We start from the raw sequence: 15468 nt of genomic DNA on the forward strand, positions 1-15468 counted from the left end.
TAAGGCAATAACCCCAGGAGGTGTGCGATTATCTCCTGATAATGTTGTGTGTTATTAATGACTGGCACAACTGCCAGAGTCAGATGACACCATTTCACTATACTAGCTATTGATGTCTTCCCTTCACCAGCAGAGCCTCGTGACGTAACATAATACACAGTACGCATATAAACAATATATATATATCTATTAATATAAGTACCAAGTCAAAAGTTTGACACATACTCATTCAAGGGTTTTTCTTTAGGAGAGGAGGTACAAATGCTGAGCACTTTATTGGCTACTTTTCTTCACTCTGCGCGTCCAACTCATCCAAAACATCTCAATTGGGTTGAGGTCAGGTGATTGTGGAGGCGCAGGTCATCTGATGCAGCACTCCATCATCTCCTTCTTGGTCAAATAGCCCTTACACAGCCTAGGAGGGTGTTGGGTCATTGCCTGTTGAAAAAACAAATGGTAGTCCCTACTAAGCGCAAACCAGGTGGCGATGGAGTATCGCCTGCAGAATGCTGTGGTAGCCATGCTGGTTAAGTGTGCCTTGAATTCTAAATAAATGACAGACAGTGTCACTAGCAAAGCACCCCCACACCATCACACCTCCTCCTCCAGCTTCACGGTGGGAACCACACATGCGGAGATCATCCGTTCACTACTCTGCATCTCACAAAGAACACGGAGGCCTAAACGGGACTGGACAGCGCACAAAAATATCAAATTTAGACTCATCAGACCCAAAGGACAGATCTTCCTCCGGTCTAATGTCCATTGCTCATGTTTCTTGCCCAGCAAGTCTCTTCTTTTTATTGGTGTCCTTAGTAGTGGTTCTGGCAGCAATTAAACCATGAAGGCTTGATTCACACAGTCTCCTCTAGAACAATTGATGAGATGTGTCTGTTACTTGAACTCTGTGAAGCATTTATTGGGCTGCAATTTCTGAGGCTGGATTAACTCTAATGAACTAATCCTCTGCAGCAGAGGGAACTCTGGGTCTTCCTTTCCTGTAGCAGTCCTCATGAGAGGACAGTTTCATCATAGCGCTTGATGGTTTTTGCACCTGCACTTGAAGAAACTTTCAAAAGTTGTTGAAATGTTCCGGATTGACTGACCTTCATGTCTTAAAGTCTAATGACTGACTGTCGTTCTCTTTGCTTATTTGAGCTCTTTCTTGCATAATATGGACTGGTCTTTTACCAAATAGGCTATCATTCTGTATACACCCTTCTTGTCACACACAACTGATTGGCTCAAACGCATTGAGGAAAATTCCACAATTACTTTTAACACCACACCGTTAATTGAAATGTATTCCAGGAATAACATCATGAAGCTTTTGAGAGAATGCCAAGAGTGTGCAAAAGCTTCATTCAAGGAAGGGTGGCTACTTTAAGAATCTCAAATAAAATATATTTTGATTGTTTAACCTTTATTGGTTACCACATAGTTGTGATGTATTCACTATTATTCTACAATGTAGAAAGTAGTAAAAATAAAGAAAAACCCTTGAATGATTAGGTGTGTCCAACCTTGACTGTGTACTGTAAGTCCTATACACTGAGGTAACTACACTGGGGTAAGACTGAGACATGTCCTGACATTGGAACTGTGCAGTAGGCCTATGACTGCTTCACCCACCATTGACTGCACAAACAGTGAACACAGCAGAGTGGAGAGGAGTGCCAGCTAACTGTAATTGCCTCTCAATACAATCTATTCTGTATTGATGTGTGGTCTGGCCTGCAATATACAGACTGAGCCAGAGAGAGAGCCAGAGAGAGAGCCAGAGAGAGAGCCAGAGAGACCAGACAGAGAGAGAGACAGACACAGAGAGAGACAGAGAGAGAGAGAGACAGAGAGAGAGAGAGACAGAGAGAGAGAGACAGACAGACAGAGAGACAGACAGAGAGAGAGACAGACAGAGAGAGAGAGACAGACAGAGGAGAGACAGACAGAGAGAGAGAGACAGACAGAAGAGACAGACAGAGAGAGACAGAGAGAGGACAGGACAGAGAGAGACAGAGAGAGAAGACAGAGAGAGAGACAGACAGAAGAGAGAGACAGACAGAGAGAGAGACAGACAGAGAGAGAGACAGACAGAGAAGAGAGAGAGAGACAGACAGAGAGAGAGACAGACAGAGAGAGGACAGACAGAAGAGAGACAACAGAGAGAAGACAGACAGAGACAGAGAGACAGACAGAGAGAGAGACAGACAGGACAGACAGAAAGAGAGACAACAGAGACAGACAGAAGAGAGACAGACAGAAGACAGACAGAGAGAGAGACAGACAGAGAGAGAGACAGACAGAGAGAGAACAGACAGAAGCAGAGAAGAGACAGACAGAGAGAGAGACAGACAGACAGAGAGAGAGACAGACAGAGAGAGAGACAGAACAGAGAGAGAGAGAGACAGAGAGGACAGACAGAGAGACAGGACAGAGAGACAGAACAGAGGACAGACAGAAGAGACAGACAGAGAACAGACAGAGACAGACAGACAGACAGACAGACAGACAGACAGACAGACAGACCAACAGACAGACAGACAGACAGACAGACAGACAGACAGAGAGACAGAGAGACAGAGAGACAGACAGACAGACAGACAGACAGACAGACAGGAGGCCACTGCGAGAGAGAGCAGTGCGGGAGAGCGGGAGAGCAGAGAGAGGGGAGAGAGAGAGACAAAGATAGAGACAGAGAGATAGATAGAGACAGAGACAGAGAGAGATATGAGAGAGAAAGAGAGAGAGGGCTATGGTGAAGTTAGTGGAGCTATGGAGAGTGGGGCAGCTGAGGCTGGACAGAGAGAAGGGTGTGTGTGTAACACACACACACACACACACAACACACACACACACACCACACACACAACACACACACACACACACACACTTCTCATCCCAGTTCACTTGGGTGGCAAAGCCTCTCACTAAAGGGGACTGACAGCATTCTACCCCCTGAAGAGAGACCTAAAGGGGACTGACAGCGGTCCTGACCCCCCTGAAGAGAGGCCTGGAGGGACTGACAGCATTCCTACCCCCCTGAAGAGAGGCCTAAAGGGACTGACAGCGTTCCTGACCCCCTGAAGAGAGGCCTGAAAGGGGACTGACAGCGTTCCTGACCAACCTGAAGAGAGGCCTAAAGGGGACTGACAGCGCTGCTGACCCCCTGAAGAGAGCCTAAGGGGACTGACAGCGCTGCTGACCCCCCTGAAGAGAGCCTAAAGGGGACTGACAGCGCTGCTGACCCCCTGAAGAGAGGCCTAAAGGGGACTGACAGCGCTGCTGACCCCCCTGAAGAGAGGCCTAAAGGGGACTGACACGCTGCTGGACCCCCCTGAAGAGAGGCCTAAAGGGGACTGACAGTGCTCGCTGACCCCCCTGAAGAGAGGCCTAAAGGGAACCAGTAGATGTCATGGTAGTTGCTGGAGGTCAGTGCTAGCCTAGCTGGTTCAGTGCAATCAGAGTAGAGCTAGTCAGGTGACTTCCAAACAGATGGGAAGGTTTTGTTGATTTTTAATTTATTTTAATATTTTATTTATCCAGGCGAGTCAATTAAGAACCGATTCTTATGACAATTGTCTGAAGAGGAGGTAAAGGATGAAGGGAAGGTTAAGGGAAGAGTATAGAGGGGCAAATATTGTAGGTAGGGGAATTGGAGGAGGTAAGAGGAAATGGGGAAAGAGAAGAATGAGGATGGGATGGAGCTAAGAGATCAGTGATGGGAGAGGATGAGGGGAAAGGAAGAAGGGATGAAACAGAGAGAGAAGAGGGAAGGGAAGAAACATGGAGATAGGATGAAGGATCTGGTGAGAAGAAATAAGGAAAGGATGAGATAAAGGATGGGTGAATAAAAGAAGGAAAAGAGAGGAAGTGTGTGTGTCTCACGTAGATTATCTGAGTGAACCCAGAAGAAATGAGGAGAGAGGAAAGGAAGGAGGAAGGATCAGTGGAAAGATGAGAGAAAATTAGAAACAAGGGATGAAAGAAGGAGAGAATTGTGTGTGACTCACTGTGTAGGTTCTCTTGAGTTGAACCCAGAAGAAATGAGGAGAGAGGGAAAGGAAAGGAGGAAGGATCAGTGGAAAGGATAAGAGAAAATTAGGAAACAAGGGATGAAAGAAGGAGAGGAATTGTGTGTGACTCACTGTAGATTCTCTGAGCTGAACTCTGATTCCAGGAACTTGAGGAACTGGTCGCGACCTGCCGGATCCTTCAGAGCTTCTTCTAGAGAAAAACCCCACTTCCTCACTCTCTGTTGACTTGGGTCCTTACTAATGGGGGGGGATAGAAGAGGAGAGAGTAGGACAGGCGATAACGAGGAGGAGAGGAGGGAGAAACAGTTTGAATTCATGAAAGGAGCAAGATATAAAAAATATTAAAAAATTAGAGTGGCAGAAAAAATGTATACTGTCATCTCAAACAGTCTCAAACACCACATGTTGGACAAGCGGTGACAGCGAAGTAGAAACATTGGCAGCATAATACTGTAAAGGCAGCGTTCACATGACACCTTATCATTTAAATCACTGCAGGACATTTCCCTCTAAACCTGTAATGTAATTAATCCATTTTCTAAAGATTATGAAGCTACATTAAGCTCAATGATTATATGTCTGGGTTGATTAATCTCTAAATAAGTCAAAGAGACCAGAAGAGTTACAGAAGGACGACACAGCGTGCTCAGCAACAGCCTCGTCCACCGTGAAATATCTTTCATATCTGGATCTGATAGTGGTATAGGACATTAGGAGATGTCATTGCCCTTTGTTCAGATTGTTCAGACTTTAAGGACGATTATCGAAAGTTCCGTTTACACCTGGTTCTAACATAGGTCCTTTGTCCTGATCTTGTCCACATTCTGATTGTGACCACATTTTTAGACGGGTGTAAAAGACTCATTGTGATCTAATTGTGATCAGATCATCCTGCCCACCTCTGGAGGTAGTCAGACACGCATTGTGTAGATAGATCTGGACAGAGACACAGTTCAAATCAGCATTATTCCMCCCTTTAAAATCATTGKCAGGGGGCACCATTGACTACATCAATATGTGTCTTACAATAAATATATACACGTATTATTTTTGAAAGAACAGCCGTGAAATAATTTGCACAAAGGAAGGGGACCGAGAAATCTGATCACAATGCAGACACGGTGGATGTGGATAACAGACARATTTTAATACCATGTGTAGACACATTTATGGAAATATGGGCGCAATCAGAGTGTAGACCCGATCAGGACAAAGGACGCATGTTAGCACCAGGTAAACCTGACCAGGACAAAGGATGCATGTTAGCACCAGGTATAAAAACGATCAGGACAAAGGACGCATGTTAGCACCAGGTATAAACGGGGCGAGGGACTTGTATCTGGATATCAATCAAGTGTAAACAGATCTGGATGGTCAAATCATTTAGATCATCATTATACTGGCCTCTAAAACCCATTGGCACCATTGACATATGGCATAAATAATTATCTTCAAATAAATACAGTCATGTTATTTTTTGAAAGAATATTCTGTAAAATAATCTGCACACAGGGAGACACCAGGAAATCTGGTCACAATGCGGACATAATGGACGGAGAACAGACAAACATTTTACTACCGTGTGTACCAACGGCTACAACGTGAGGCACAATCAGAATGTGGATAAGATCAGGACAAAGGACACATGTTAGAACCAGGTATAAACCAGGCTTAAGACGCAGCATAGGTGACTCCTGAGATAGAGCCTCTCTTTGATTATTGGTACTTTGATTTCATCCTTTAGTATTAAAAACCAGGACGATAATAAGTTGTCATTGCCCATCATGTTCCTCTCTGCCACTGAAGGTGATTTTGCAGCTGAAGTAGCTAAGTGGATTCGTTAGTTGAAAACCCATGAATAGGGTGTTTGTGGGAGAGACAGAGACCAGAGACAAGTATGTATCATACAGGGAAGTCACAGATATACCAGTCCCACCGATTGGGGAAACATAGGGGTTGTGGTTCTYACCTGGCCTCYAGGTCCCAGAATGAGAGGTCGTCACTGGTCCAGGGGTTGGAGGGTTCTGGTGACATCACAAACGGGTCATACTCCTGGTACTGCTCAGTGTAGGTCATCAGACTGACAGCAACACAACAGACAATACACAGAGGATGGACGGAACAGAAGAATGACACATGATCAGTCAGATATCAGGTATAATGTAGGCCCTACAGTCAGATATCAGTTATAATGTAGGCCCTACAGTCAGATATCAGTTATAAGTAGGCCCTACAGTCAGAATCAGTTATTAATGTAGGCCCTACAGTCAGATATCAGGTATAATGTAGGCTCTCAGTCAGATACTAGGTATAATGTAGGCCCTACAGTCAGATATCAGGTATATGTAGGCCCTACAGTCAGATATCAGTTATAATGTAGGCCTACAGTCAGATCGAAGTTATAATGTAGGCCTACAGTCAGATATCAGTTTAAGTAGGCCCTACAGTCAGATATCCGTTATAATGTAGGCCCTACAGTCAGATATCAGGTATAATGTAGGCCCTTAGTCAGATATCAGGTATAATGTAGGCCCTACATCAGATATCAGGTATAATGTAGGCCTACAGTCAGATATCAGTTATAATGTAGGCCCTACAGTCAGATATCAGGTATAATGTGCCCTACAGTCAGATATTAGTTATAATGTAGGCCTACAGTCAGATATCAGTTATGTAGGCCTACAGTCAGATATCAGGTATAATGTAGGCCCTTCAGAGATATTAGTTATAACTGTAGGGCCTACAGCAGATATCAGTTTATAATGTAGGCCCTACAGGTCAGATATCGGTTATAATGTAGGCCTACAGTCAGATATCAGTTATAATGTAGGCCCTACAGTCAGATATCAGTTATAATGTGCCCTACAGTCAGATATCAGTTATAATGTAGGCCTACAGTCAGATATCAGTTATAATGTAGGCCCTACAGTCTATTAGTTATAATGTAGGCCCTACAGTCAGAATCAATTATAATGTAGGCCCTACAGTCAGATATCAGTTATAATGTAGGCCCTACAGTCAGATATCAATTATAATGTAGGCCCTACAGTCAGATATCAGTTATAATGTAGGCCCTACAGTTCAGATAGCAGTTATAATGTAGGCCCTACAGTCAGATATTAGTTATAATGTCGGCCCTACAGTCAGATATATTATATGTCGGCCCTACAGTCAGATATCAGTTATAATGTAGGCCCTACAGTCAGTTATCAGTTATTAAATGTAGGCCCTACAGTCAGATATCAGTTATAATGTAGGCCCCTACAGTCAGATATTCAGGTAAATGTAGGCCCTTCAGTCAGATATCAGGTAAATGTAGGCCTACAGTCAGATATCAGTTTCTACGTAGGCCCTACAGTCAGATATCAGTATAATGTAGGCCCTACAGTCAGATATCAGTATAATGTAGGCCCTACAGTCAGATATCAGGTATAATGTAGGCCCTACAGTCAGATATCAGGTATAATGTAGGCCCTTCAGTCAGATATCAGGTCTAATGTAGGCCCTAACAGTCAGATATCAGGTATAATGTAGGCCCTACAGTCAGATATCAGGTATAATGTAGGCCCTACAGTCAGATATCGTTCTCGGTAGGCCCTACAGTCAGATATCAGGTATAATGTAGGCCACAGTCAGATATCAGGTATAATGTAGGCCCTACAGTCAGATATCAGGTATAATGTAGGCCCTCAGTCAGATATCAGGTATAATGTAGGCCCTACAGTCAGATATCAGTTCTACGGTAGGCCCTACAGTCAGATATCAGTTCTACGGTAGGCAATACTGTGGAGGTCACTGTACGTATGTGTTGTGTTTCATAGCCAGGCTGTAGGCTATGATACATTTTTTATTTTACCTTTATTTAACTAGGCAAGTCAGTTAAGAACAAATTCTTATTTTCAATGACGTCCTAGGAAGAGTGGGTTAACTGCCTTGTTCAGCGGCAAGACGACAGATTTTTACCTTGTCAGCTCAGGGATTTGATCCGGCAACTTTCGGGTTACAAGTCCAGGTGTGTGTGGTGTTTTTTCTAAGAATTATTTTAATGAGTTCATAGCCGATGGTGTTATGGTGACGCAGAGAAGGTGTTTGAAACTGGGGCTGCACTGTGGCGGAAACTAGTCTTGGCTCATCAGTTTCCACCTGATAGTTTAGCCTCTAGGCTACCTGCCGCCCCTCAAATGTAAGGCTAAACTATCAGGTGGAAACTGATGAGCCAATGACGACTAGTTTTCCGCCACAGTGCAGCCAGTTTGCAAACACCTTCTCTGCATCACCATAACACCATCGGCTATGAACTCATTAAAATAATTCTTAGGAAAACACAACACACCCTGGTAGATGGTCCATTTGGAAACCATAAACCACTTCAGTACTGCCCTCCAGCCTTGCTCCTAGAAACCATAAACCCACTTCATCCTGCCCTCCAGCTTGCCCTAGAAACCATAAACCACTTCAGTACTGCCCTCCAGCCTTGCCTCTAGAAACCATAAACCACTTCAGTCCTGCCCTCCAGCCTTGCCCCTAGAAACCATAAACCACTTCAGTACTGCCCTCCAGCCTTGCCTCTAGAAACATAAACACTTCAGTCCTGCCTCCAGCCTTGCCCCTAGAAACCATAAACCACTTCAGTCCTCCCTCCAGCCTTGCCCCTAGAAACCATAAACCACTTCAGTCCTGCCTCCAGCTTGCCCTAGAACCATAAACCACTTCAGTCCTGCCCTCCGCCTTGCCCCTAGAAACCATAAACAATTCAGTCCTGCCCTCCAGCCTTGCCCCTAGAAACCATAACCACTTCAGTCTGCCCTCCAGCCTTGCCCCTAGAACCATAAACCACTTCAGTCTGCCCTCCAGCCTTGCCCCTAGAAACCATAACCACTTCAGTACTGCCCTCCAGCCTTGCTCTAGAAACCATAAACCACTTCAGTCCTGCCTCCAGCCTTGCCCCTAGAAACCATAAACCATCTCAGTCTGCCCTCCAGCCTTGCCCTAGAAACATAAACCATTTCAGTACTGCCCTCCAGCCATGCTCCTAGAAACCATAAACCACTTCAGTCCTGCCTCCAGCCTTGCTCCTAGAAACCATAAAACACTTCAGTCCTGCCTCTCAGCCTTGCTCCTAGAAACAATAAACCACTTCAGTCCTGCCCTCCAGCCTTGCCCTAGAAACCATAAACCACTTCAGTCCTGCCCTCCAGCCTTGCTCCTAGAAACCATAACCCACTTCAGTCCTGCCCTCCAGCCTTGCCCCTAGAAACCATAACCACTTCAGTCCTGCCCTCCAGCCTTGCTCCTAGAACATAAACCACTTCAGTCTGCCTCCAGCCTTGCCTCAGAAACCATAAACACTTCAGTCCTGCCCTCAGCTTGCTCTAGAAACATAAACCCTTCAGTCCTGCCTCCAGCCTTGCTCCTAGAAACCATAAACCACTTCAGTCCTGCCCTCCAGCCTTGCTCCTAGAAACCATAAACCCCTTCAGTCCTGCCTCCAGCCTTGCCTCAGAAACCATAAACCACTTCAGTCCTGCCCTCCAGCCTTGCCCTGGACCTAGAAACCATAAACACGTCAGTCTGCCCTCCAGCCTTGCTCTAGAAACCATAACCACTTCAGTCCTGCCCTCAGCCTTGCCCCTAGAAACCATAAACCACTTCAGTCCTGCCTCCAGCCTTGCCCCTAGAAACCATAAACCACTCCAGTCCTGCCCTCCAGCCTTGCTCCTAGAAACCAAAAACCACTTCAGTACTGCCCTCCAGCCTTGCTCCTAGAAACCATAAACCACTTCAGTACTGCCCTCCAGCCTTGCCCTAGAAACCATAAATCACTTCAGTACTGCCCTCCAGCCTTGCTCCTAGAACCCATAAACCACTTCAGTCCTGCCTCCAGCCTTGCCCCTAGAAACCATAACCACTTCAGTAGCTCCTCCAGCCTGCCTCTAGAACCATAACACTTCAGTCCTGCCCCAGCCTTGCCCTAGAAACCATAAACCACTTCAGTACTGCCCTCCAGCCTTGCCTCTAGAAACCATAAACCACTTCAGTCCTGCCTCCAGCCTTGCCCCTAGAAACCATAAACCACTTCAGTATGCCTCCAGCCTTGCCCTAGAAACCATAAACCACTTCAGTCCTGCCCTCCAGCCTTGCCCTAGAAACCATAAACCACTTCAGTCCTGCCCTCAGCCTTGCCCCTAGAAACCATAAACCACTTCAGTCCTGCCCTCCTCAGCCTTGCCCCTAGAACCATAACCACTTCAGTCCTGCCCCCTCCAGCCTTGCCCCTAGAAACCATAAACCATTCAGTACTGCCCTCCAGCCTTGGCTCCTATGAAACCATAAACCACTTCAGTCCTGCCCTCCAGCTTGCCCTAGAAACCATAACCACTTCAGTCCTGCCCTCCAGCCTGCCCCCTAGAAACCATAAACCACTTCAGTCTGCCCTCAGCCTTGCTCCTAGAAACCATAAACCACTTCAGTCCTGCCCTCCAGCCTTGCCCCTAGAAACCCTAAACCACTTCAGTCCTGCCCTCCAGCCTTGCTCCTAGAAACCATAAACCACTTCAGTCCTGCCCTCCAGCCTTGCCTAGAAACCATAACCACTTCAGTACTGCCCTCCGGCCTTGCCTCTAGAAACCATAAACCACTTCAGTCCTGCCCTCCAGCTTGCCTCTAGAACCATAAACCACTTCAGTACTGCCCTCCAGCCTTGCCTCTAGAAACCATAAACCACTTCAGTCCTGCCCTCCAGCCTTGCCCCTAGAAACCATAAACCACTTCAGTCCTGCCTCCAGCCTTGCCCTAGAAACCATAAACCCTTCAGTCCTGCCCTCCAGCCTTGCCCTAGAAACCATAAACCACTTCAGTCCTGCCCTCCAGCCTTGCCCCTAGAAACCATAAACCACTTCAGTCCTGCCCTCCAGCCTTGCCCTAGAACCATAACCCACTTCAGTCCTGCCCTCCAGCCTTGCCCTAGAAACCATAAACCACTTCAGTACTGCCTCCAGCCTTGCTCCTAGAAACCATAAACCACTTCAGTCCTGCCCTCCAGCCTTGCCCCTAGAAACCATAAACACTTCAGTCCTGCCCTCCAGCCTTGCCCTAGAAACCATAAACCACTTCAGTACTGCCCTCACGCCTGCTCCCTAGAAACCTAAACCACTTCAGTCCTGCCCTCCAGCCTTGCCCTAGAAACCATAAACCACTTCAGTACTGCCCTCCAGCCTTGCTCCTAGAAACCATAAACCACTTCAGTCCTGCCCTCCAGCCTTGCTCCTAGAAACCATAAAACACTTCAGTCCTGCCCTCCGCCTTGCTCCTAGAAACCATAACCACTTCAGTCCTGCCCTCCAGCCTTGCCCCTAGAAACCATAAACCACTTCAGTCCTGCCTCCAGCCTTGCCCCTAGAACCATAAACCACTTCAGTACTGCCCTCCAGCCTTGCTCCTAGAAACATAAACCACTTCAGCCCCTGCCCTCCAGCCTTGCCCTAGAAACCATAACCCACTTCAGTCCTGCCCTCCAGCCTGCCCCTAGAAACCATAAACCACTTCAGTACTGCCCTCCAGCCTTGCTCTAAGAAACCATAAACCACTTCAGTCCTGCCTCCAGCCTTGCCCCTAGAAACCATAAACCACTTCAGTCCTGCCCTCCAGCCTGCTCCTAGAAACCATAAACACTTCAGCTCTGCCCTCTAGCCTTGCCTCTAGAAACCATAAACCACTTCAGTCCTGCCCTCCAGCCTTGCTCCTAGAAACCATACCACTTCAGTCATGCCCTCCAGCCTTGCTCCTAGAAACCATAAACCACTTCAGTCCTGCCCTCCAGCCTGTCCTAGAAACCATAAACCACTTCAGTCCTGCCTCCAGCCTTGCCTCTAGAAACCATAAACCACTTCAGTCCTGCCCTCCAGCCTTGCCCCTGGACTAGAACCATAAACCACTTCAGTCCTGCCCTCCAGCCTTGCCTCCTAGAAACCATAAACCACTTCAGTCCTGCCTCCAGCTTGCCCTAGAACCATAAACCATTCAGTACTGCCCTCCAGCCTTGCTCCTAGAAACCATAAACCACTTCAGTCCTGCCCTCCAGCCTTGCCTCTAGAAACCATAAACCACTTCAGTCCTGCCCTCCAGCTTGCCCCTAGAAACCATAAACCACTCCAGTCCTGCCCTCCAGCCTTGCTCCTAGAAACCAAAAACCACTTCAGTACTGCCCTCCAGCCTTGCTCCTAGAAACCATAAACCACTTCAGTACTGCCCTCCAGCCTTGCCCCTAGAAACCATAAACCACTTCAGTCCTGCCCTCCAGCCTTGCCTCTAGAACCATAAACCACTTCAGTTCTGCCCTCCAGCCTTGCTCTAGAAACCATAAACCACTTCAGTCCTGCCCTCCAGCCTTGCCCCTAGAAACCATAAACCACTTCAGTACTGCCCTCCAGCCTTGCCCCTAGAAACCATAACCACTTCAGTCCTGCCCTCCAGCCTTGCCTCTAGAAAACCATAAACCACTTCAGTTCTGCCCTCCAGCCTTGCCTCTAGAAACCATAAACCACTTCAGTCCTGCCCTCCAGCTGCCCCTAGAAACCATAAACCATTCAGTCCTGCCCTCCAGCCTTGCCTCTAGAAACCATAAACCACTTCAGTACTGCCCTCCAGCCTTGTTCCTAGAAACCATAAACCACTTCAGTACTGCCCTCCAGCCTTGCCCCTAGAAAACCATAAACCACTTCAGTACTGCCCTCCAGCCTTGCTCTAGAAACCATAAACCACTCAGTACTGCCCTCCAGCCTTGCCCTAGAAACCATAAACCACTTCAGTACTGCAAGGTTATAAATAATGATTTTTAATTGAAATAATAATTGTGTCTTCAAACTTTGCTTTGGTCAAAGATCCTCAATTTGCTACAATTCAGCCTTGCAGACCTTTGGCATTCTAGATGTCAATTTGTTGAGGTAATCTGAAGAGATTTCACCCATGCTTCCTGAATTGCTCCAATTAAGTGTCATCCACAGGGAATGACATGGTGTTGCATAATGGAGTGATAGCCTTCCCTTTTCAAGATCCCTTTTACCCTGTACAAATCTCCCACTTTACCACACCAAAGACCCCCATACCATCAAATTGCCTTCACAATGCTTGACAGATGGCGTCAGCACTCCTCCAGCATCTTTTCATTTTTTCTGTGTCTCACGAATGTTCTTCTTTTGTGATCCGAACACCTCAAACTTAGATTTGTGTGTCCATAACACTTTTTTCCAATCTTCCTCTGTCCAATGTCTGTGTCTTTTGCCCATCTTAATCTTCCTCTTTTATGGCCAGTCTGATATGGCTTTTTCTTTGCAACTCTGCCTCGAAGGCCGCATCCTGGAGTTGCCTCTTCACTGTTGACGTTGAGACTGGTGTTTTGCGGGTACTATTTAAAGAAGCTGCCAGTTGAGGACTTGTGAGGCGTCTGTTTCTCAAACTAGACACTCTAATGTACTTGCCTCTTGTAGTTGTGCACCGGGGCCTCCCACTCCTCTTTCTATTCTGGTTAGAGCCAGTTTGCTCTGTTCTGTGAAGGGAGTAGTACACAGCGTTGTACCAGATCTTCTGTTTCTTGGCAATTTCTCGCATGGAATAGCCTTCATTTCTCAGAACAAGAATAGACTGGCGAGTTTCAGAAGAAAGTTCTTTGTTTCTGGCCATTTTGAGCCTGTAATCGAACCCACAAATGCTGATGCTCAAGATACTCAACTAGTCTAAAGAAGGCCAGTTTTATTGCTTCTTTAATCAGAACAACAGTTTTCAGCTGTGCTAAAAGAATTGCAAAATGGTTTTCTAATGATCAATTAGCCTTTTAAAATTATAAACTTGGATTAGCTAACACAAAGTGCCATTGGAACACAAGAGTGATGGTTGCTGATAATGGGCCTCTGTACGCTTATGTAGATATTCCATAAAAAATCTGCCGTTTCCAGCTACAATAGTAATTTACAACATTAACAATATCTACACTGTATTTCTGATCAATTTAATGTTATTTTAATGGACAAAAAATGTGGTATTCTTTCAAAAACAAGGACATTTCTAAGTGACCCCAAACTTTTGAACGGTAGTGTAAATATGAATATTGAAAATATAATATTTTAGATTTAGCAAATTTGTCAATATATTGTTAAACACAACATATTCTATGAGCATTTCAAAGTTTAAAGAGAGATATTGACATTGTAGGCAATGTAACCAATTACAGACCACATTTTACATCCTGCAAATCACCAGCATAGGGCAACCATTTTGAAATCATTTTCCCATTCACTCTGATTGTAATGTTTACAAATTAGATCATCTCTAAAAGTTGCAGAGATCCTACTCTGGAACAATGATATGCCCCGTTGACTTTTGCCCTGTTKACACATCATTTTAGATTTTCAATCATCATGTTAATATTTTTCAATATTAATAAATTAACATAAGAAAATTGTTATTGTGATCAAAATACTACTCATATTACAGAGCAAGCTTTATATGACACCAATTTATGCTTTGTAGCTTCTACAGATGAAACATTACGAAGTCTTAACGGAGGCCTGGAAAAGGCCAAAATGACACAAATATGCCAACTTTGATCAATTATTTCTCAATTAGGCTTTTAGATATAAATATATGTCAACAAATCCCTTCTCTAAAGGAACATTTTATGGATTAAATTTCGAGGAAAATCCCCCAAAATCTTTGTATTTTTTGGGGGGTCCTCCATGGCTAAGCTCTTATTGTGGTTCAGAAAAATTGTGTTTATTGTGTTTCTATTCAGAGCTCTGGAATTCCACATGATAAAATATACACGTGTTGATTTATCAAGGTTAAAGTGCTTTATGACAGGATGTGTTTTACAGGTGAGATGGTGGAGCTTTGCTCATACCCACCTCTCAGCGACTTTAGAGACCTTGATACAGTGTCGGTCCAACTGGCTGTTAAGAAACACAATCTGAGGAGGAGAAGAGTCATCGTTATTCATCGATTATGATTCAAACTGGTTTCTAATTGGTACAGTGCATTCGGAAAGTATTCAGACCGCTTGACAATTTTTTCATATTTTGTTACGYTACAGCCTATTTCTAAAATGGATTGAATACATTTTATTCCCTGATCAATCTACACACAATGACATCACAATACCCCATAATGATAATGCAAAAACTGAAATACCTTATTTGCATAAGTATTCAGACCCTTTGCTATGAGACTCGAAATTGAGCTCMGGTKCATCCTGTTTCCATTGATCATCCTTGRGATGTTTCTATAACTTAGAGTCCACCTGTGGTAAATGCAATTGATTGGACATGATTTGGAAAGGCACACACCTGTCTATATAAGGTCTCTTAGTTGACAGTGCATGTCAGAGAAAAAACCAAGCCATGAGGTTGAAGGAATTGTCGTAGAGCTCCGAGACAGGATTGTG

At 45.3% G+C, this 15468-nt stretch overlaps 1 protein-coding gene across 1 annotated transcript; it reads right to left on the reverse strand.

Annotated features, from left to right (window-relative positions):
• Positions 1-4141: 4141 nt before the first annotated feature.
• LOC139024851 (regulator of G-protein signaling 6-like) lies at positions 4142-15024 on the reverse strand. The gene is made up of 3 exons (XM_070439823.1): positions 14933-15024; positions 6004-6114; positions 4142-4271 (listed from the first exon to the last, which is right to left on the reverse strand). The coding sequence occupies exons 1-3, from the start codon at positions 15022-15024 to the stop codon at positions 4142-4144; spliced, it is 333 nt and encodes a 110-aa protein (XP_070295924.1).
• Positions 15025-15468: the final 444 nt, after the last annotated feature.

Source organism: Salvelinus sp. IW2-2015, unplaced genomic scaffold (genome assembly GCF_002910315.2).
Source record: "Salvelinus sp. IW2-2015 unplaced genomic scaffold, ASM291031v2 Un_scaffold1946, whole genome shotgun sequence".
NCBI classification, from domain to species: domain Eukaryota; kingdom Metazoa; phylum Chordata; class Actinopteri; order Salmoniformes; family Salmonidae; genus Salvelinus; species Salvelinus sp. IW2-2015.